A 25113-nucleotide genomic window follows, 5' to 3' on the forward strand; every position below is an offset into this window, starting at 1 on the left:
ATAATCAGATACACATTCTTTCCTAGTTTGGCAATACTTTTAGTTTGAACTCAGCTTAATTATTTAGTCATGTAAACAACTGCTGTGAAATTATACAGAGATATTAAACGTTTTGATGTCCATTTCCATATTGTGCTCCTAGAATTGCTCAAGACAGACGTACATCTCAATGTACCTTCCCCTCCCCCAAGGTTATAACAATCTGTACAAGACCAATCACTGTTGAATAAAGTTTCCAAATACCTAAAGTACTTGGTAATAAGCTAAGAATTGGTTTCTTATTTACTTATAATACGGTTTAATAGTTGTAGGTAAGAAAATGTAAGCAGAATTTTACTGAAGAGTAGCTACCAATCTTTTGAATGGTTCAATAATACAAAGGACAAAAACCTGATCATAAAAACGTCTTTTTATTTCATTAAAAAAAAAAAACCCAAACCTGTTCAATATCCCTCCCCCTCATGCAAACAGCTCTCACATGAGATTCTTCAAATTTTACGTTTTTTCCATTCCGGCTCATTCTTTGCTTCCTCATCATCAGATTCAACTTGGGCAAACATGGTTTTGGGCTGAGTCCTAAAAGAAAGTTAAAGAGGAGAGGAAAAATTTAGTCAGCAAGTGTGCATTAGACTTTGCTACTTTCAACAAGTGGAAGCACATTTGGGGAATCAATTATATCTCAATTAGTAGATAAGCATTAAACTTCTGGCAAAGAAAAGGATAATGGAAATTTAATTATGTTCAGATTCTTTTAAAGGTTCTTCCTTCTGTGGCAGACTACGTATGTTGTCCTTTCCTTCAATAAAATGAAAATGTTATCGAAGTCAGTGGAAACTCATACATCCATTAACCACCCTCAGTTTAACCAGTACTGCTCGGGGGAGCCAAACTATAGTCACCAAGCAAGAATCTACACAGTCTTTATTTATAACTCCCTGGGCTGTTCCTAGACTTAAGTACAGCAGTCCAAGTACACGTGATTATGGTGTACACAAACAGGAGAATCTGAGTCAACAGTTTTCTTATTTAATGAGTTTAAAATAATAGATAACATATATAGTAATTTGAGCCTGGCAGCAAAACAAAACAAATGAACATTCCTTCCACCAAACACCCAGATCAGTGCACAGAAATGACAAGCATTTTAGGACATATCACTGCGTATCACTGCTGTAATACTGGCACACGGTACCTCAAGCAATCTTTGCATTAGGACCTGCTGTGTTTTGTAAACATACCTGGTTCAATGACACTCCTTTTTACATCGTTCACACAGAAAATAATTGCAAGAAAATATCAAATGGTCATAATTTATGCCCCTCATAATTTATGCCCCTTTCAGTCATGCTACTGCTGATTTCCTTTTAAAAGCAGCTCTACTGCATTATGAGGAAACATTAAAGCATGATATCTGAAGATGAAATACTTTAGCTTACATCATCATTTAGAGTTCAATTCATACTAGTAAGGTAATTGCAGAATGGTAAAAATAATGTCAATAATTCCTTTTATTTGGCAAGTGAAACAGGGTTAAAACCTTATATTACTAAACAGGTGGTTGCCGGAGGGGAGGTATAGGGAGGAGAGAAATAGGTGAGGGAGATAAAGAGGTACAAACTTACAGTTATAAAATAAATGAGACACTGGTGTGAAATGTATGGAGTGGAGAATAGGGTTGATAATTATGTAATGTCTTTGTATGATGACAGATAGCAACTAGACTTATCACGATGCTCACTGTGAAATGTATAGAAATATCAAATCTCTGTGTTGTGTACCAGGAACTAACATAGTGTTTTAGGTCAACTGTATTTCAAAACAAACAAACAAACAATTTCATAGAAAAGAGATCAGATTTGTGGTTATCAGCGACGGGGATTGAGGGAGGGGGAATTGGAGGAAGGCAGTCAAAAGGTAACAACTACCAGTTAGGAGACAAATAAGTACTAGGGAGGTAATGTACGACATGATAAATATAATTAACCCTGCTTTGTGCTATATATGAAAGTTGTTAAGAGTAAATCCTGTGTTTTCATCACAAGGGAAAAAACTTTCTGTTTAATTTTGTGTCTGTATGAGATGATGGATGTTCATTAATTAAACTTATTGCGGTCATCATTTCATGATCCATGTAAGTCAAATAATTATGCTGTACACCTTAAACTTACACAGTGCTGTATGTCAATTATATCTCAATAAAACTGGAAGGAAAAAAAAAAAACCCTTACATTACTTCTTGCTCTTCCTTTATTATCCTGGGGAAGAAGTATAAACCATCCACATTCCACACTGATGTTGTTCTGATGCAAGCCATGTACTAGAATTCCTCATGCATAAGTCAGTCACAATTCCTGTCTCTCCAGTTACCTGCCTAGAGAGCCCAAGCTGTCCCCATACACAATCCAGTTGGTTATATTTCTTGTTGTCACTTCAAGACACTGTTATGACATCTATAAACAAGTCATAGCCCTAACATTTCCAAAACCAGCTGCAGATTTTCATAGGTCATGAGTTGCTGAATTACTAGAAAGCAGGCCACTGGCTTTCTAAGATGCTACAACAAGGCAACTGGTGCTCATGACATATTTCGCCTTCTGGCAAAGATGTCGAGCCCTTGGGTATAGACAAACCTGTACAGGAACAAATTTGTCTGGTTTAAAAAATCCTTTGGAAGCCTGAAGCTGTAAGTAGTCCTCGATCTAAGCCTCAGGCGGGGGATTCATTCCCAGTTTGGCCACTGACTTGCTCTGTCACCTGGAACAGGTGTTTCCCCTCTCAGGGGTTTAGTTTCCTCCTCTACCAAATGTGGAGGTTGAACCTGATTAGTGGGTCCCAAAGGACTAAAGCCCCAGGGTAGATAATGATGAAGTGTATGTTTTAACATTAATTCAAGTATAATACAAATAGAAAAGTGCATATTTCATAAATGTACTGTTTTCTGGATCTTCACAAACTGGACATGTCATGAAACCAACACGCAGATGAAGAAACAAGAGTATGACGAACACCTCCGAAGCCCCTCATACTCCCTTCCAGTTACTAACCCCAGACCCAGCGTAACCATATCCTGACTTCTGGCCACATAGATCAGCCCCACCCGTGTTTGTCCTGTCTCTGTATGATGCCTAGAGTGTTTCACTATTTTGTGCCTGGTTTCTTCCGTTCAGCATCATCCACGGTGCTGTGTGTAATAAGGATGTTTGTAACCATACATTCCAAAAATTGCGAAAACAAAAACCCCAAAGGCAATACTGTGAATTTTACCGTGAGTTAAAATGTGTTTAAGTTAAATGGCTGTCCTTATTCTGAGATAATGTTCTTCTACCTATTTTGTAATAAAATGTGTCGGAAGTTTAAAAAAACAGTCCTTAGAATTAGCTACTTAATTTCTAAGGGAATAAAAATAACATGATCTTCTAAAGATACCTGGCAATGCTTCATAGCTCATCAATGTTAGCTGCAATGAGACTTAAGTACTTAAGAAGTTGCAGTGCTGCTTTTTTGGATATAAAAAAGGAACTGAATGACAGGTCACGGGAAGAAAACCTAGAGCTTGAAAAGGCTATTTCATTTATGTAGTCACTTTTTTAAATAATCCACCTACTTCCAGAAGTATTTTTAGTAGGTTGGTGGCTAACATTGAAGGGCACAGAATCATGGAACTATTTAACAAGGGGCAGAAAGGGAGTAATGATGGCAAAGAGGCATGGGAGAACATTTTGGGGGAACGGAGACATTCTATAATCTTGATTGAAGTGGTGATTACACAGGTGTATACATTTGTCAAGACTTGAAATGGCTGCATTTTGTACTTTATTGTAACTATCTTATAAAGAAAGTCAAAACAAAAAAATGAGTCGAAGGTCAAGAACAAAAAGGTATGTAACTGAGCATAAAACTTAGCACTAAATTTCCTAGAGGCCAAGGCAAAATGAAAAGAAAGAGATTAGTTTTTCAAAGGAGGTAACCTCCCCCGCCCCGAGCACTGAACTCAGCAAAATTCACTGAGAAAATGTTCATACCAGGGTCACTTCGACTGTCACTTTCAATTACCAGACCATGACACTTTCCTTTTCCTCTCCAGGTATTTTAACTTAAGGGATAGCAACTTGTTTGGAAGGTTGAATGGTCTCCTTTGTGAAACTCCATGAATTTATTTTAAATGCCACTTTTGAACTAATAAAAATGTCGTCAGCAAAATAGCCATATTATGTATACACAACATCGAATCATGACACTTAGCTTTCATGTTCCACTTAGCATTCAACAGTCATGCTCCCCTTCCCCAAACTGCCAAAATCAAGGCATAAATCAGTGTCCAAATTTTCCCAGCAATGCTTGCATACCACTTTTCCTTTCATTTCGCTGCCCAGGTAGATAATAACTGAGTGTAAGAACTAGGCTCCTTTCAGCAAATAATGTTGGGGAAATTGTATATCCATATGCGATGAAACTGGACCCTTACCTTACACTATATACAAAAATGAAATCAGCATGGATCAAAGACCCAAACCTAAGAGAAAAAACTATAAAACTCTTAGAAGAAAACATAGGGGAAAGTTTTATGACATTGGACTTGGCCATGATTTTTTTGACATGACACCAAAAGCACAGGCAACAACAAAATTAGGTAAACTGGACTGCATCAGAATTAAAAACTGTACATCAAAAGACGAAATCAACAGATTAAAGTGGAGAGTGGTTATTTAGTGGGTATAGAATTTCAGTTTTGCAGATGAAAAGAGTTCTGGAGATGGCACGACAACGTGAATGTATTTAACACCACCGAAATGTACACTTAATAATGGTTAAGATGGTAAATTTTATGTTATGTGTATTTTACCAAAATTAAAAAGACAGAAGAGTAGGCTCCTGAACTTGGGAATAAGGAAGAATGAACCCCCTTCCTGGGACAAAAAAGGGGGCACCTTGGAAAGGGCCTTAGCCTCCAACTTGGGGCCATGCCTAAAGCAGTGCTTCTCAAACCATCTGTGGTGCAAGGCCAGACTTTGTTTTCTAATTTCCCACCACTTGCAGATAAATATTTCTAGAAAAATTAAAAGACTACAAAATACAGATCCAAAATTTTTATTAGATTCAATAAATATATCAAATTGCTATAAAATTTTCTAAGCTTATCTCGTCGGCACTGGCTGGTGGAGCACACTGTGAGCAGCGTCTGCTGGCAGTTCCATGCCTCCCCTTGCTTGGGAAAGAAAGGCTCTGAAAGCAGGGCGCCGAAACCAGACTGTGCAGTAAGAATCTGTCTTCTTAACATAAACTTTTACACAGGATGAGCTTCCTCCAACTGCAGGAAAATATTCTTCACATCTAGAGAAGCTGGCCCTGTATGGTGCTACTAAAGGCTTGGTGAAGGAATGAAGCCTGAGGTTTCACTCTCACAGGGCCACCCTTTAAGGAGCAGTCTTTCATTCTCAGAGGAGTATGGCATGGGGAGGTGAAGGGAGACGTGGCCCACGGAAGGAAGTTTCCCTCATTCCACTCCATCCTGCCCCCAAAACCAACATCCTTACAGCATAGTTCAGCACCTTCCATAAGAGCTGTATGTTGTCTGCTGAATAAAGACCAGGTTCTTCAAAAAATATTATTTGACTTTAGCACAATGAATATCTCTGTCTAGTCTAGGGAATGCCAGTGTTTTATAGAAGCAAAGTGAGAGAATTACAGCTTTAAAATTTGTAGCTATTCTTTCTTGTCAGCAATTTTTATCTTTAAATTTATTTCCAGCAGTTTTTCTTTTGAGATTTTTTGGAAATCCATATATGAGGAAGACCAAAAAAATAAAAAAATAAAATCAGTTCAGGATTATTTAGGGCATTTAAAACAGACTTCTTTAGTCACCACTTTTCAAGACAATGAAGAACAGAGATGATTAGGCAAGTTCCAGCAGAGTTAGGAACAGAACCAGGAGACTTCTTCCTTGGGGGTGGCCTAATTTGCCCTTGACATAGAAAACTACTATAAAAATAAATCAACAATGTCAAGCAAGAGCAAAATGACACATACAACAAGATAAAATGTTTTGAGAGCACTTAAAAGCTGGTCCAGAAATTCCTACTTTTAAAACCCATAGAAAACCAACAAATAAACAACAAAACCCTCTAAGCCCCTTCTAACCTTGTCACTGGCAACATAAAATGTATTCCTTTCTGGGCTGCTTGAAGAAATGGAATTTATACACTGATCTTAACATAGACTCTTTTGGGTGCTTCCATGAGGAAAAGTAGAACAAACCAAACCAAATGGGCACTGAAGACATGGCAGTAACTCAAGAAATACACATATAAATAAATAATGTGCAAAAAATATATTCTACTGCTTCAAGAAAGCATTTCCATTACCAGCCATTCCCTGTCTCCTCCTATTTAAGCAGTTCCTGCGTAATTCTATTACCTCCTTTCTCAAGAGACAGGAAGTTGTCAACTCAAATTTACAACCTCATGGCAGACTTACCTCAGTTGCCCAAAACGAAAGCCTACAAAGGGACTGACCTGAAGAAAAAGAAGATAAGGGGAACATTCCATTAAGCCAAAGCACTGTGTGTGCTCAACAGGTTAATGGGGATAAGGTAAGCCTCGTTGAGAACCATTAAAGTATCCACCTTATTGAAATCAGCTTTATCCAGACTATTTATTTCATTGATTTACTGTCTACATTTACTCATTTTTCTAAGTGTTAACTGAAAACTTAAACTTACAGAAGGCTGATGTGAAACTTGTATTTTCCAGTTTGATTAACTCACTTGGCAAATAGTAAACATTTTTCACTTGACTATATATGTCATCTTGTTTACTAGAGTTACCAAGGAGAGCAGATTAGATAGCAACATAGTTATTTACTGCTAACCATTAAATAAACTAATCAGAGGAGGGCTGATGGGTTTTTTGTTTTAGCTTCAGTAAACTCTGCATTTGCTAATCGTTAATATTTCATGAAGTACATATAAAAGCTTAAGCAAATGTCTTTCTCAAATCTATACATTCTGAATAGCTGATACTTTGTGCTGATTAATTTCCCCCTTGGAACATTTTTTAAACTGAATTCTCAAAGTTATTTGTACAAAGGGAGTCTTTTCCAGCAACTGTGTGTTACAAAAAAATGACAGAAGCCCAACAGAAACGGAGTCCCACCTTCAACGTTTCCATCCAGAGGAATTTTGCATAGAGCAGTCAGTAATGAATAAAAATTCCCTCTGTAGTCTTTTCGAAGGGCATTTTTTGGATACAATGTTTGTGTAAGAGATTCAAAGTGTCTTTTCAAAGATTCAAAGGCTGTCCTTTCTCTTCTGACTAAGCTCTAACCTAGGCTTTCTACACTCCTTGAATGCTCAGGCCAGAGAGAAGACTCAAAATGTCTTTGGCTGCAATGGGAAGTCCACAGGTCAAATTCTTTTTAGTTATGGATATTCTCCTGATATGATTCATTCAAAAAGCAGAAAGTGAGCTCCAGGGTAACAGAATGAGTATGAGGGGAAATCACTTGTAATACTTACTTAATCATCAGTATGTGACTATCAACCAACCACAAGCTTTTTTGGCTCAGAGCCCATTGTTTATTATGAAGGAAAACCTCAAAGCCAAAGTCAATTATAGCCATGACTTGACAATCTGACACACTTGTTAACCCTCTTAGAATGAATACGGCCCAGATGAACTCTGACCCAGTCGTCACAATTGCAGAATTATTAAGATTAAATAAAGGCTTGACCAAAAGGTTCCACTTGAAATGGTCCCTTCTTTCTGGTGAAGAGCTAATCAAAGATAATTTTTATTTGTTTATCTATTTATTTACTTATTTTTAATTTTTATTTTATATTGGAGCATAGTTGATTAACAATGTTGTGTTAGTTTCAGGCGTACAGCAAAGTGATTCAGTTATACATAAAAAATATTAGGGATGCATAAGAAGATGAGAGGCAACAAGATATTTCTAGATAAAGAATGTTCTATCTTCTTCAGGAAGTGAACACATAATATTTTGGAAAATAGCTAAAAATAGCTAAAAAACATCTCAGACTCATTAAGTAGGACATATTAACTCATTATGCTTGTGTGAGAGTTCAAAGACTGGGTGAGGGTGGAGAAAGGGACATACATGAAACCTGTGGAAACTGGGGGAAAAAAAAAAAGAAAAAGAGGGAAAAACAAAAGGAAACCCTCTAAAATCACCATTAGCTACTTTATCAGTAAGTGGGTAAACAAGTTAGAATGATTAAATCTTTGAAGAGCACACAGGCCTGAGGCAGCCCAGGTAACATCAGAATGCCCTCTCTAAGCTCACATTTATGAAACATATAACGGTGTGCCACAATTTCTACTCAAAAACACATATGAAAGCTGGGCATTAGTGTAACTCTACTCTCTTACTTCATAGATGGCGAAATAGTCTCAGTGAAGGTAAGTGAGTCTCAGAGCAGGAATTAAACCCCAGGACTTCTGATTCTTAGTCTAGCATTCTTCCACTATGCCATACAATAGTCTTTTCGGCTTCACTATTATTCAGCTTTTCCAAGAACTATTATCAGTTGCATTGTGATGAGAAGCAGTACACTGTAGTAGTCAAAAGCAGAAGCTTGACTTTGAAGCCAGACCACCTGTGTTCAAGTCCCAATTCTGCCTCTTGCTATCTGTATGGCTTTGGTCAAGTTAAAAGCCTCAATTTCCTCATACGTAAAATTGGAGCAATAATACCACTTTCCTCCTAGGACTGTTGTGAGGATTAAATGAATAATATATAAAGTTTTTACATGACCATATAAAAGTGTCATTATTACCATATACCTTGCTTTTTGGCTATCAGGTGTTCCTCACTTCATATTTTCAAAAGTTGTATGTGGAATATATTTGATCAAATAATTTGCATCTTAAATACAACATAGCAGCTTGCTGTTTTTTTTCAAACCCTGGGGGAAATACTCTTCTATGTAAATGAGCTATCTTCAGTATGAATCTCTATCATCAAAATAATCTATTCCATATATTTGAATTTTCAGAAGGGCTAATCACTTGTACTTTGTTTTAAATAATTACTTTTTTTTATTATTACCAGACTTTAGTGTGCAAAACAATCACCTGGAGAACCTGTTAAGATGCAGATTCCCAGCCCCAATTTCTCAGTCTAGATGAGCCTGGGGTGACGTCTAGAAATCTGAATTCTTAACTTTTCCACTCTTACCCTCAACTCTGACACAGACAGTCCACAAAATCACTTTGAGAAACACTGGCCCTTACATAGGAATACGGTGGTCAGTGATATCAGTCATGTAACCATAACTCACAAAAAAAAGTAATATTTTCCTCTGTGGGTTTATGTCTCTTCCTGGCACAAATAATATATAAATCTTTACTCACTCAAAGAGTGATCTCTTTAAATATTGCCTAGTAACTCAACATGACTTAAACGTATCCTTTATAGATGGGAATGATATTTTAATGCATATACACACATATCCACGTATCCCGTATCAGACAAGACACGCACACTGAAAATTAAATTGACTGAACCAGCAATAATGGCAGCTTATCTGGCAAGGAAAGTGACCATGGCTGACAGAACTGTCAGGCTGTCTGGCTACTGGCCAGGGTTCAGGTTCCCACACACAACTATCCCTGTTGATGTGTAAGCTAATAGCATTCTGGATCTTTACCCTGCCCACTCCCCAGTCGGCTCCTTTCCCCTCCCTCCAGCAACATCTTTTGACAAGAAACTGTAATTGAATCTTCCCATGTATAGCTAAACAAGAGTCCTCTGTGATCCTGCTGTGTTTTAAAACTTTCATGGTTGTTACATTCTGAGTGCCAGGAATGAAACTTAAATACTCAACAATAAAGGTAAAGTGTTAAAAGGCTCTTTGTTCTCATCACTGGAGAATAAAGGTGAGTGTCATGTGCAAGCAGGCAGATTTGTGTAATACCTAGTTGTGCTTTCCTGTGATAAAGCAAGATACAGTAAATCTTCATTTCATCACTGACACAAGTCAACTGCAGGGAAGAAAAACAACCAGACACACATTCTCGATTACAGTGACCTTTATGAAAAGATCCTTTTGAATATTAGCTTCCCTTCAAACACTGCCACTTGGCAGTAAACAGTATACTGTAGCAGGTGAACACAGGAGAAACTGCACTGCAATTCTGGCTAACAAATCACATGCCACAGACAGTGCCGTGAACTTAGTATGCAGTAAATGTAAGGTGACAAAACTGAGTGGAAGGAAAGAGATGGGAGCAAAATGCAGCAGTAGAAAGGTGTATATTAAGAGAGATCACAGTCCTCTGAAAAGCTCATTAAATTAGGGATCAAGAGAAATGAAGTCTAATTCTAATTGCAATCACTGTGAATTGCAAGTCTCTAAGTTTCAGTCTCCTCACATGTAAGGTAAGGATACGACAATACCTGTTCTACCCATTTTGCAGAGCTACTATTAAACTAGCATATTATTCAATTGTAGATATAACTAAACCACCTACAATGCAGGAAAATGTCATTAGGTAACAGAAACCAATGAACAAAACCAATTTCTGCTTCAATTAATTCTAGTTAAAGAAGGTTGAAAATCTGGAATTTTTTTCCAAGAAAATATTAATTACCAAGCAGACTCAGAAGAGTCAGAATATCCAGATAGTCTATTTACCATGAGGGGATGGAAAAGAAAGAGAAAAATTAAGGAATTACTACTCACCCTCCCCTCCACAAAAGCACCAGGCTTCGACAGTTTTACGGGTAAACTCTATCAAATTTTTACAAAGTAGATTTAATGGTATTCAAAACAGTTTGAGAGTACATACAGAAAAGGAAAGCATACAAAATTTTTATGAAGGCAGCCTAACACCTGACAAAGAACAAACCATAAGCACGTGAGGGTCATACCAAAGAAGTGAGGATGATTCAATACTAGAATTTTATAATATAATCATGTTCATTGATCAAAGTAGAAATCCAGAGGGAATTCCCTGGCAGTCCAGTGGTTAGGACTCCGAGCTTCCACTGCAGGGGACATGGGTTCGATCCTTGGTCCCTTGGTCAGGGAACTAAGATCCTGCAAGCCAAGCCACGAGGTGCAGCCAAAAACAAAACAAAACAAACCCCCAAAAAACAAAACAAAACAAAAATAAAGCAGAAATACATAGAGACACAACAAAGGAATTCAATAAAATTCAGCATCTATTTCAGATGAACATGCCTCTCATTTTTGTACAGTGTTTTCTTCGTAGAGGATGCTCTTCCCTTGGATATCTGCACAGCTCATTCCCTCATTTCATTCAAGTCAAAGATCACTTTAGCAGAGGTTCTATCCTGATCACCATATCTAAAAATAGCACCCCTCTTTCTCCCTGATTACTCTATGTCCCCTTATCCCTATTTTATTTTTCTTCACTGCACTTGCTACCATCTAACACTTATAGATTTACTTATTGTCTCTCTCTGTCCACTAGAATATAAGCTCCATAAACCACAACTTAGTACCTGACCCACTGTAGGTGTTCAATAAATGTTTGTTGAATGAAAAAATAAAAAGAGATGAATTCTTCTTTAACATCTTGTATGTGTGTGTTTTCAAAAGCTGTCATGCTTTACGGAGAAACACCATTAAACTGAACAATATGAAATTGCCGATATTTGGCTTTTATTTCTTCTATAGAAAGGGCAATTACATATGTTTTAACCGAATCCTGTTCAAGTTCAAAATGAGAAAAGGATGTGCACTATCACTGTTACTATTTAATATTGTTCTGGCAGTACCAGTCAGTACGATTAGATAAGATAAAGAAATAGCAGGTATAAAAATTGGAAAAGAGGAGGTGAATTTATAATTATTTGCATATGATATAATTTTATGCCTGTAAACCCCTCTAAATCTGACCACATTAAAATAAATTTTTTTCACATGGGGGAAAAATGGCATAAGCACAGTAGAAATAAAAATGACTGACGGGACTTCCCTGGTGGTGCAGTGGTTAAGAATCCACCTGCCAGTGCAGGGGACATGGGTTCGAGCCCTGGTCCGGGAAGATCCGACAGGCCACGGAGCAACTAAGCCTGTGCGCCACAACTACTGAGCCTGCACTCTAGAGCCTGCGAGCCATGGCTACTGAGCCCACATGCCACAACTACTGAAGCCCGTGCACCTAGAGCCCGTGCTCTGCAACAAGAGAAGCCACCACAATGAGAAGCCTGCACACTGCAATGAAGAGTAGCCCCCACTCGCCGCAACTAGAGAAAGCCCGGGCTCAGCAACGAAGACCCAATGCAGCCAAAAATAAATAAATAAATTTATTTTTTAAAAAATGACTGACTAGTAGGAATATTTGCAATACGTGACATACAAAGGGTTAAGCTCCTTAATATAAAGAACTCTGACAAAACAGTAAGAGAACCAATCAACCAATAGACAAAAGGGCAAAAGACATAAATAGAAAGTTCACAGGAAGAAGAGGCTTTTAACATATGAAAAGATGCCTAGAAAATTTTTAATGAAAGTGTAAACTACGATAGAATACAAGGTTTCACCTACCAGATTGACAAAGATAGAAGGATGAGGGGAAGGAAGCTCTGATACATTGAATAAGTTGGTTAAAAAGTCTCTTTGGAGGAAATCTGGGCACCATCTATACAAATTTAAAATGCAAATATCTTTTGATTTGGCAATTCTATTTCTCGAAGTTTTGCATATGTCGTCAAGCAGTCCAAAGATATTAATTTCAGTATTGTTTATAATAACAACAGACTGAAAGCAATGCAAACGTCCTTCAATACTGTACTGTTTTAGAAAAGCATAATATATCACACAATGGAAAATATCAAGAAAGTATACACCATGAGCTAGGTATGTATGAACGGGTCTAGTCCAATCTCCCAAGTAATACATAAAGCAAAAAACCAACCAACAATCAAAAACAAAGACCAGCTTGTAAAACATGTTATGCTTTTAAACAATAAATGTTTCTACACACATCTGCTCATTTGTACATGGACTCTCTCTGGCAGGAAATACAAGAACCTGTCGGCAGTGGGTATCTCGAAGTGGTAGAACAAAGGAACTGGGGGTTAAAGTGAAAGGGAGGCTTTCAAATTTCCATCGTCTATGCTTTAGCATTGCTGGATTTTTAAAAAATTGTGTGCACGTATTACTTAAAATCTCAGACATGAAAATCTTGTTATCAAGATAATTAGTTGTTAGAAGTTAGAACAATAACCTGGAAGTTCTAAGGCCAGGTTCCTGGTTTGGGTTCTAGCAATAACTTGCAATCCAGCAGGTTCTAAAAGTTACCTTCTCAGTGTCTCATTTTCTTCAGTGGTAATTCTGACACCTTTCTGTGAATTACATATTGCTAATATCAATCAGCAAACAGTATTATTTCAATATTTGTGGAGACACCTCAATGATTTACTTTGTGTACAAACAAACACACGTCTATTTGGAGCAGTTTGCTATCAAAATGCTACATAGTATGTTTGGCAAATTTTAAACCATGGCTCTGTTTACTCTTCTTTCCTCAGCTAATTTTTGGTATGCTTATAAACAAGTTTTCTGAAGTATAAAAAGATCCCTAATAATAATAGAAAATAACTACTCCATTAAAAACAGACGTGTCAGAGGCATAATCCATAAGCGTATCTGAGTGCCAAGGATGTGTTGACATATATTAGCTTATACACACACAGATTCTACACAAATGAAGGCTACATGCAAACTGTTTAGCTGGCCAGCCTTGATATGACCCTCTTAGCTGCTGTAATATTATCCAACTACTTGTTCAGAGATGTTCCATCTGTACTGTCTGGTTATTAATACATGTTGCAAACATCCACCACTGACGTTACACAGTAAATAAAGTCTGTTCTGCCACAACACATATAGCAAAGGGTGCGGTGCTCCCCACCAGGGGCCCTCAAATCCCTTTAGCATTTTTCTGCAGGGTGCTTTCACTCGCAGCAGCAGCACCGACCTCTCTCTGTCCGAGGGCTGCCGGCAGGTTGCTAAAGCCCAGGACAGCTGGAACTGCCTGAAATGTCTCCCCTGGTCCCATCTCTAGCCATCACCAAGGACCAACAGATGTTGGAGTGTAATACTCCAGTTACTGTGTGCTCTGACCAGGGTCTCCAGGATCACCTTGTGGGACTAAGCCAAAGTGACCCTCCTTGGAACTTTATTTAATATTGTGCACTTTCTTGGCTTAAATCATCTTTGTAAGAGTCTGCTTTTAAGGAACCCAAGCTAAGACAGTGTGCTTTACTTTTAGGCAAAGTAGCTCATAATGATCAGCAGAGAGAGGATCAATATCAGTATAACATGTAAGCTGAGCTGGTTTATAAAGTTGGTTTTCTTCTGGCATATAAATGTTTTGAAAAGTAATCAGAGTCCAGCTTTCTCATAATTGAAGAGAAAACTTTAGCGATACATAAAAACATCAAGAGAAAAGCTGAATATGCTTCCAACAATACAAAAATACACATACACAAATTTATTTACTGTGTTAGTAATTGCAAAATACTGGGTGCAATCTAAATACCCATATGTAGGAGAATGGTGGAATAAGCCATGGTACATCCAAGCAGCGGAGCACTATACAGCTGTGTAAAAGAATGAGAATGAGCTCTATGAACTGGTGGAGAGTGATTTCCAGGGCATACTGCTAAGCGAAAAAAAACAAAACTCAAAAGACTAATTATACCATGCTAACCTTCATGTAAGAAAGGAGGGGAATATAAGAGAATACAGATCTGCACATTTGTGCAAAAGAAGATAAAACAGAGTGGTTACCTATAGGGGTGAGTGGGAAAAGGACTGAAAGAAGCAAGGGTATTGGAATGGGGGCGCAGGGACGAAGAGGGAGTGACACTTCCCTGAGTATATCTCTTTTAAAGTTCTGACCCCTAGCACCACAGTAACAGTTCATATACCCTACCCACACCCTAAAAATATAAAGGAATATAAACACTAAAAATAAGCCTAACTTCATTTTCAAATGAATAACATAACCACACTGATGGGAGTGGAGAAGAAAAGAGCTAAGTAACTTGACTAGACACTGTAAGGATAAAAAAGACAAGAAGAACTGCACACAAATGCTGTAATTTAGTTAGGAAAAGTGTTTCTTATGGGTGGGTGGCGGTTAGCAATTCTAAAACGATTTTAGGTGTAGACTAGAATTGAACAAGTAAGTAAATATACTGTAGATAATATGAGCTGGGTTTCTCACTATTGGAGAAAGAAGTTACAAATACGCAAAGGGAAAAGGTTAAATGAACCCTGTGGTACAGGATTGAAACCAGGGGCATCAGTTTAAACTCGTATATTATATTTAAAATATACATACAGATAGGTACATAGAGAAATAATAATGTGTGTATATGTGTAGGTTAGTATACAAACATATATTTCTGAGGTTTGCTGGCTGACAGGACCTAGAAACAATGACATTTTAGTAGCAATGAGCACATCTAGCACCAACCTCTTGTTTCTAAACATCATTCTCCAACAAAAAGGAGCCAGGGCTCCTTGGAGAAGTGGTTGATTCTAGGACTGTGGCAAAACAAAAACAAAAACAAAAAAGATGAGCCTGGAACATTTTGTGGTGCCAGAAAATAAGGACGTGCTAAAAAACAAACAAACTAACAAACCAAAAAAAACACACCTTGTTGAAAGAATAAAGGAGCCATTCTGAAGGAGATTCTATTGGCCAAAACTGGAACAATGTGAGCAACAAACTAAATAATGATAATATTGGATTTTAACCCACAGAATAAAGTATTTTAAAGTCCACACTTATATTTAAAAACTTGAAAAATAAAGAAATGTGAGAGGAGCAATTCTTCCTTTTAGTAGAAGTCCAAGTAATAAATGTACAAAAAAAAGAGGGAAATAGAAAACACCACTAGGGAAACACCACAGTAGTAACTGCTGCAGGCAAATCTATCCATGCATGATAAAACGAGGGAGCGAAAGTCTGAGACAGACAGGATTTGCCTAGTCTTAAAATATTACTCCCAAGCAAGTTACTAACTCAAAATGGAATGACAGTAACTTGACAGTGGAGAAACTTGGCAGACATCACCTTAACCAAGTGATCAAAGTTATCATCACCAGTCATCAGACTGAGGGACACGAAGCCCCTGATGTGATGCACTGAGAAGGATATAACATCACTCCTGTGTTACTTTTGTCAAAAATGCATAGTTTTATTCCAATCATGAGAAAATATCAGACAAACACAAACTGAGAGAAAGTGTACAAAATAACAAACCAGTGTTCGTTGAAAGCATCAAGGTCATGAAAGATGAGAAAGACTGAGAAACTGTTATGACTGGAGGAGACAAAGGAAAAGTAACAGCTAAATGCAACGTGGGATCCTAGATAGGACTGTAGAAGACAGAAAGGATATTAGTGGAAAAACTGGGGAAATCACATAAGGTCTGTAGCTCAGTTAACAGTACTATACCCATGTTAATTTCATGGTGTTGCCAATTAATTGTACTATGGCCATGGAAGGTGTTAACATCAGGGGAAGTTGGGTGAAGAGTATACATGAACTCTCTGCATTGCTTTTACGATTTTTCTGTGAGTCTAACGTTAGTTTACAATAAAAACTTAAAACCCCAAAATTCTACAATATTACTGTTCTTTAGTATAAATGTAGCTGGTTTAGTGGCTTTAAGAACCACTACATGTTCACACATGCGAAGCTATTTGAGGGAATATGAGCAGGCAGGCTCTACTCTGCCTATGTTTAAGTGTTACTTACAAACACAGCTCTACAAATAAAAGTTAATCCTCAATAATAGATTCTACAAACTGTTTCCTTTCATTTGCTTTTAACCCTCCCTAACTAAGATAATGCAGACAGGCAGTGATTTTCTTTCTTTCTTTTTTTTTTATCACAGGTAGAATGGGTTTCACATAATGGGTTTATGCTAGGCTATAGATCTAATGGAACCGGCCTGGTTAAAACATTTACCGTTTAGAGTCCTCAGATACAAACAAATGCCTAGGTTTCAGGACCATGAGTACCTGGCCATTTTTCATGCTTAGGAATAAAAAAGATATGGAGAAACTAGAACCTCAAAGCAGCCATTGTTACGTTCTTCCCAATTCATTAAACATAATACATTTTCTATTTTAAAAGGCTGTTTCCTTACTTGGAGTATGCTGGAGAAACCCAATATGGGTTGTCCTCGGCTGCTTTGGCGTGCCGCAAAATGGCTTCCCGGGGATTGCTGTCATCGGTTTTGTCCAAAGCAATGTTCTTCACAATGTATGACGACAGGGTGCCCCCGTGGGTTCCAACCCGGCCACCACGACCTGTTCCAAAGGAAAAAAACCAAATCCGGAATGGAGTGAGCATATACCTTTTGTACACTGGGCTTATCTGACCAGGTTGAGAATCCCTCACTGCTGGCTTCCAAGGCGGACGGTTAAATGGATGACAGACTAGGGCCAGGGATTCAGGTTTACCTGATTTTTGTCATTCCCTACAGAACCAAGGTTTTGAGCACTCTGAGGCTTCTACCAGACTTCGGTTTGAAGCACACAAATCTCAGGAGTACTTGAGTACCGTCCTTTCAGCTTTCATGTATGATAATCAAAACCAAAGTAGGACATCACCAAACCTCAACTTCCCCATAACAGTTTTAAATAGAGACATTTTTTATTATGCCTTCGTTGCTCACTTTTACACAATGACACCAATGTAGGAAGAAATACAAATAGTTTGCCATGTGTATGCCTTAAAAAATTCCTCAGGCACGAACACATGAAATTCAACTAATAAAAATAACCAATGATCATTAGGTGCTATTTTAGATTTAAACAAACGTATCTTAGGGCTTGCCATCTTCCAAGTACCTTGTAGGAGACAAAACAAGATGAACAGACTGATTCACATTATTTTACTGTACTGTAATTGCTCTAGACAGGAAGCTCCACACGGGCAGGAATGTGTTCCCCACTGGATCCCCAACTGCCAGCCTGGTTCCCAGTACTCAGAAGATGTATGACTTTTTAGGAAGATTTAAAAAAAAAAAGGAAACACAAAAACAAAAAACCACACCACATGACCACATGAAAAGTCAAGTAGCACTAAAAGATTAATTTTATAAGGTAGGAAATAACTGCCAAAGAATCTGCACGGCCAGTAACTAAGTGGAAGGAGAGGAAGCAGAAAGCTCTTCAGGCTGATCTGGTGGGGGGAGGGGGTCGGCAGGAAGAGATAGATCCAATTTGGGAGAACTCAGAAGACAGAGAAGGTTATTTTCAATGAGCAGAATGGTTTAAATACAAAAGTACAGAAAGAGGCAAGTTCATGGGCATTTGGGGGCAGGAATGAACCAACAGTCATGTGAGAAGATCAGAGTAGGAGAGAGGTGAGGTGTAAAGCTTGAAAGTACGTTAGGGGCTTCCCCGATGACGGAGTGGTTGAGAGTTCGCCTGCTGATGCAGGGAACACGGGTTCGTGCCCCGGTCGGGGAAGATCCCACATGCCGCGGAGCGGCTGGGCCCGTGAGCCATGGCCGCTGAGCCTGCGCGTCCGGAGCCTGTGCTCCGCAACGGGAGAGGCCACAAGAGTGAGAGGCCCGCGTACCGCAAAGAAAAAAAAAAAAAGAAAAAAAAAGAAAAGTGCGTTAGATTCAGACTGAAGAGAACTCAGTCTCTGGAAATGCAACTGGACAGTGTAAAGCTTATGAAGATTTGAGGGCAGTAGCAATACGAAAGCTACAGGAATTGGGAATAAAGGCTGTGTGTGAGATGAACGAAGGTAGGGTGGTGAGGAGAGAGACTTGAGAAGGTGCCTAGTTAGAAGAGCTTTTCAATAATCCAGGCAAGAATATTATTTAGGAACTTTGATTAGGATGGTGGCAGAGAAAATGGAAAAAAAACTGAGATTGGTATATGAAATATTTTCAATGCTGAAGGGTCAGGCCAAACAGATACAGGTCCAGAACTCAGGTTCACATGAATGAACAAGTCATAAGCTTTAAGCATGTGAACATAGGACAAATGGAAACCATGCAGATGATAACAGAAAACGGGATTCTAGTAAAGGTACATGCTATATGATAGCCAATGCTGCCTTGCTTTCTTCTGGTACCTACTTTCTTAGAAACTCTAAGGATTTTTATTCATCTTCTAGGGAAATGGGCAGCTCCATTTTATCAACACAGAATTAAATGATGTTCACTTTCTGCCTTGTGTGAAACCTAATCCAGCCTAAATTCTGGTCAAAGTACCCAGTGTTGCATATTAAGCCAATATTGAGAGCAGTGGTTTTAACACTGGGTCCCAAGGAGCCCCAGAGTTCAACCGAGGTCACCTAAAGGGCTCTAGTCGGAGACCAAGCAGAAAGGGCTCCGGGCTTCCTCTCTACTTCAGCACAGCAGCTCCATTTTTATCAGTTTATGCACTGGGTTTCTGCATCAGATCTTTACACAAGAACTTCTGATGCTAAAAGAAGATGTTTGAAAACCCCTATTAAGTAAAACCTCTGAAGACAGGCATCTAGGCCCAAAAGATCTTCCAAATTCTGTATCTATTACCCCACCCTGCCCCGCAACCCCCTTTGCAAGTCACTAGTTAGATCACAGTCACCTGGGCCTGCTACAGGAGGTTCGGGTTTGTGAGACTTCAGCGGATCCAGTCTGTCCTTCTCCAGCTGTTTCCTTGTACTCCGCTGGCGGGGCTCGCGGAACATAGGCAAGGCATGAGCTATGAGAAGTCACATTTGAAAAATTTCATTATGATAATAACCCTTCCATCCAAAAACATAGCTAACGCATGAGTAAATGACGATGAAATGGAAGTCATAATGACAGCCTTCATCTAATAATAAAAGACAGTCTTATTGCAACCAATTAGCCAATTCCGTTTGAGACCAGACTCACTGTTCACCTCTCCTGGCAACTAATGGCACTCAGGAAATGCTGTCAAATACCGTCACAGAAACATTGGTGAGGCTCCCCATCTCCCAAACCATGGGCAGCAGTTAAACTTAATTCCTGTGGTTTTGAAAAGAAACATTTAATGAGACTGCCTCTTGTTTTTTCTTATAGGACCCAAATGCAAATAATGCCAACAGCTTGCCTGTCAGCCCTGAAGTTTCCTCAGATGCCTCATAAACACTGGAATCACTTCACACATTTCTGAAATGTGACCGCCTCTCAGGAGGAGTTGACAGCACTGAGAAACCAGAAGGGAGGAACACTTATCCCACCGAAACTGGGATAAAGGTTGCCTTGAATGCAAGGAGGTGCCTGAATCCCCCGATGTGGTGACTTGATGGGGACTTAATCCTTTTCAATATGGTCGACAAAGGAATAAAAATCAAAGTAGTATTTGTCCAATTGCTGTTGCTCAATGTCAGAATTAAATTTCAGAATATAAAAGAAAATACATATTAAAAAGGGAAACAGTGTGATATTCTGATGGAGAGGGAGAAGACTATTGGGGATAGAATCAAATATCTTTTTTTGACCAAAAAAAGTACCAGAATAATTTCTTTGAATGTTTATGTGCAAATTAAAACCCCTTTAAAAGAGAAAACTGGGGGAGAGTTGAAGGAATAATAGGGGTTTAAAGGAAATTTATGATATGAATGACAGAAATGTCTGTTAACACCTAAAAAACACTTCCAGTACCCCTCCTATCCTCTACCCGTACTTCCAGCCTGGGCCGGGGCCATATCACTCACTAGTAAAATATGTCTACCTTGAGTCAGGGGAGCTGAAACACAGCCACCCGTCACTCTGTCGGGCAACACGACACAACAGTATTTTTAGGAGGGGGAAAAATAGCTTTTCACTTCAAACGAACGCAGGAATTGAAGTAGGCTGCATGTAATCACATGAGTTAGACTGGTTACGACACCGACTTTAACACTTCTACTCTTGCAAAAAATGTCACTGGATCTCTTTACTGATCATCAGCTCCAAGGGACATGGTCTTAGATGAGACCAACCACCAGGGAGAAAACCCAGCAGTGCAGCGCCCCCTGGTCTTTAGACTGAGCCACTGATAAAATCCCCAGGGGCATCTGCTAATGACAACTGCTACTGCATCCAAGATCTCCTGCCTAGCCGCAACCTGTGACAGGTCTGAGACTGTGACTCTGGGAAACAAAAACCTGCCAGATTAACGAGGCTGTGTGACAAACCCGAGAGAAGCTGCTCTGTCCTGGTAAGATTTCTGATCATACCCCAGGTAGTTCATTTTATATCTAAAGGTCTCTGGATCAGTCTATCACATGGTCACAGAATTTAGGCTTTTCCCTTTTGGGTTGAAAGTTACATGAAGTAACCCTGTCTCCGTGACGGGGCACAGAAGCTAAAGGGGTTTGCTATTATATGACCCCCAGTCCTGAACACATGAAAGGGGTATTTTGTAACATATGCCTGAACTCGGAGGGCTTTTTCTGTCTCTAAAGCCATGAGATCAACAGCACACTAGAACAGAAGACAGACGCATGATGGAGAAACCCTGCTAACAACTTACGGGTGATGATGTAGTCCTGGGTTAGAGTCTCCGCTTGTTTCGCCTTCCGCTGTGTTTTAACCACACATAATTTCGCTCCCCTGAGAGGAGTAAAAGCAAACGAGTTTCTTTATTTGGTCTCAGAAACGAAGTCTACGTCAAAAGCATTAGATACTTTCAGGAACATGCTCTGTACACACCACCTCACCAAGTCCTTGACTTTCTAAGGACTGGCAACAGATGGAGCCCTTGGTGATAAGAGATTAAATGTATGGGAAAGCAAGTCTGAGTCAGTGGTTACTACTCTGTGAAAGGGTTAGAAAAGTAACTGGAAAACAAAAGGCCAGTTTAAAAAATCTATAGAAATAACCTAAAATTAAGATCTTGAAGAGATATTAATAACATTAATCAACCTTTTCACCCTAAAGGTCATAGGGTTCAAATTTTAGTTTATGTCTCAGATGAAAGCAACCTAGGTAGTCTACAGCCCAAGTGGCATTTGTCTACAATTCAAATACAAGAGTACAAGTGATCTGGAACTGAGTCAGCTTGGCAGTGTTGCCAAGGGGCTACAGTCCAAGAATGTGTGGGATTCACCAAAAGTGTGCTAGAACATTTCACTTCTCCTTAGCAATAATGAGCATGTGTTTCAGGAGAAACAAAAACAAATAAGCAAATTTCTTAAAGTAAAGATTCCAAAGATAGGAATCTTCTAAAGGGTGCTATCAAATGGGTTCATTATTTTCTCAAGTAAAACAGACTCTCTCCTCTCATCCTAATTACATTAGCATTTTCAATTTCTTTATTAAAAAACAAACCAAATCCTATTTGTTCTTAAAGACCACAATATATAACTTTATTTATAGGGCAAAGGTTCCAACTCCAGAAAATTCTGTCTGCTTCTATTCCGAGCCAAATTATAGTCAATACATATTCACTAATAGAGGATGGGTTTCCCTTCCCCTGAAAGAACGTGGGAGCTCAAAACAGGGTTACGGGGGACCCCAGTAAATACAGCATGTGAATTTTAGTACTAGCTAGCCAAGGCTGACTCTAAAGAAAGAGCTAATCACTCACTATACCTTAACAAAGAGAAACAAACCATCTTTTTGGGGGTTGGTGATACATGTTTACCTTTGTGCCCAAGGAAAAGAGAAATAACTGAGAGACTGACTGAGCCTCTAGTGAAGTTTTCGGATCCTTGAAGCACACTGGTATGCTTAAATTTGGCATTTGGGGACAGGACATGGGATTGAAGGGGAAAGTAGCTGTGCCGTCCTCCTCTGCTGGCAGAGAACAACCCTGCCAAACATCCAAACCGGCACCTGATAAAAGCCCAAACAGAAAGGGAACAAAACAGACTAGCCGTTTCCATTTCCTATAAGTGGTTAGTTCCCTGCTTTGTTAATCCCTTACATGCATCACTGCTAATGCACTGTCCAGGGTGGTATGCAAAGTGGGCAGGCCTTTTTCTCCCCTTGCACTCAACATTTCAGCTAAAGAACTGCAAATCCCCAGGAAACTTCACTTTGAATTCTGTATGGATCAAGGGAGATATCCAAATCCTCTTTAAAGCACAACACTAGGAGTTTGAGGCTTACTCTGTGCCAGCTGCATTTTCTAAAAGGGTGGATCCCCATCAAAGAGGGAAATAAATAAAAGTGGGGGTGGAAAAAGAAAACCCTCCCCCAGTTGCTGTCATCCATCTAAAACAGGCAATACTTATGAAATACCTCTGACTCTTGTTGGGGTCATAATAGACTTTAGCCAATCCGTTTCCAGGTCCCCCACCATGATCTGGTTCAGCTTTGGATGCCACAGGCAGCGGACAACACTCTGTAAAGGAAAGGCACGGTAGTCAACTAAAGAGGGCACATAAAAATGGAAAACAAATCTGCTGGTACTTTGATGGCTTGTTTACGAAACTGAAAATCACCCTGATGACTACCTGTAACTTTTAGGGCATTTTCTTCCTAAACCATAGGGTTGTGTTCCTGAGGTTGAGTTCTGTTCTATCACTTGTTATCTGTGTGATTACTCTATAAAAATAAAAAAGATGCTCCCTTCCTAACATCCCTCCTCTCCCTCCCTGACAGCCTTGAAACCACAAAGGTGGGCTTTCCAGGCTCTGCTGCCATATGAGGCTGGCATCTTAGAATGCTGAACCCACATAACTCAGTTCATTTTACCACTGAAGCAGATTTAGATCTCAGTGTTTCATGCTTTTATACACACAATAAACATGCCCCTCTGGACAGCGTATTGAGACCAGGTGGTTACTGTTTTTAGTTACAAAGATCGAAATCTCATAAAGCTTTTTCAGGAACAACACACATTTGCAAACATTGAATAATATCTCCCTATCTATGAGATAAACCAGCAGGTCAGTAGCAGAAGTAAAACAGAGATATGGAATATAAAGCCTTGATATTAACCTGAATGAAAAGCTATTTAGGAGAAGGTTCACTGGAAGTTATGATCCTGTGAGTTCATCACTAGTAAGGAAAATATGTGGTACTCTGGGGTCAGAAAGAACCACGAGTTCTTAGTGAGAAGTACAGCCTGTTTTTAATTTTTGCTGAAGTAAGGGGGCAGAGGTGGAAGAGATGGCAGGGATAGAATTAAGGGGGAAAAATGAAACTAAGGTTGGTAGGCAGAAACAGCATGTGCTGGGTTCTGCAGATCTCACTCTGATAGAGCAAGAAATGAGTGGAAACATTAATTCAATGATTATCAGGAACCTCTCACGTGCCTGGCAATGTACAAGGACTAAGGGAAAAAGGGTACAATTAGATATTGCAATTTTCTGTTCTAATACTAAAATGCAAATCATGGAATTTCTGTCTCCCAAATAATCTAACTTGGGCTGGATTTCTTTGGTTTCTTCTCCCCAGCCATCCAGCTCTTTTCTTAAGACAGAATATCTGGGAATCCCTGCAACCCCTTTTGATAGAAACTCTGGCTCCCACCTGACTGGCCCCCCAAAAAATGCATATAGTTAAATGGCTGCAATTCCTACTCTGAGATTCCTGAGAAACTAAGAAGGAAATGTAAGAGTCTCTGCAGAACTTCTAATTCATGCCTGACAATATTCGAGAAGAGTGGTTCTTAAGCTCTGCACCACTGAAGAGCGTTGAGATGTTCTACTGAGAAAACCAAATCAGAGTGGTTGTGTTTCCCCTGTCGTCAGGGGAAAACTAAGTTCAAAGGGCAGGTTTTCACAGCTTTAAGTTTTCTTTCCACAATTTTTCTTAAACCTGTGGTGCCTGCCACCCAATGTCTACTAGCAAGTGCTAAAAGACGATAAAACATTTCTAATGGTGAGGGAATATTAACAGAAAAACCTGAAAATAGTAAATCATATTTTTAGTAAAAGATGAAAATAGTAAATCAAAGTTTGGCTTTTAGGGTGTGGGGTGGTTGTCGTTTTGTGCATATGCTCATGAAACTTACTTTAGAATGCGTGTGTATAAAAAGTCACATTTTCCCCTACTAAAACTGTGCCTGGTTGGTAAGATGGAATTAAGTATATCAGTAGTTCATGGTCTGCAAAGCACAACCTGACTACCAGGTTCTCCGCCACTGAGACTAATTTGAGAAACACGCCTAGACCACTGGGAATTTCCAGA

The 25113-nt window shown here is 39.1% G+C and overlaps 1 protein-coding gene across 1 annotated transcript in view; it reads right to left on the bottom strand.

Moving 5' to 3' along the window:
* Positions 1–391: 391 nt before the first annotated feature.
* Positions 392–25113, bottom strand: part of WDR70 (WD repeat domain 70) — a 311155-nt gene continuing 286433 nt past the window's right edge. Inside the window, 6 exon segments of the mRNA XM_032628142.1 lie at positions 392–576; positions 17161–17323; positions 19607–19723; positions 21506–21585; positions 23218–23270; positions 23273–23320. Of these exon segments, the coding sequence (XP_032484033.1) occupies positions 489–576; positions 17161–17323; positions 19607–19723; positions 21506–21585; positions 23218–23270; positions 23273–23320 (549 nt within the window). The 3' untranslated portion in view covers positions 392–488.

The sequence above is a fragment of the Phocoena sinus genome, chromosome 3, assembly GCF_008692025.1.
Source record: "Phocoena sinus isolate mPhoSin1 chromosome 3, mPhoSin1.pri, whole genome shotgun sequence".
NCBI classification, from domain to species: domain Eukaryota; kingdom Metazoa; phylum Chordata; class Mammalia; order Artiodactyla; family Phocoenidae; genus Phocoena; species Phocoena sinus.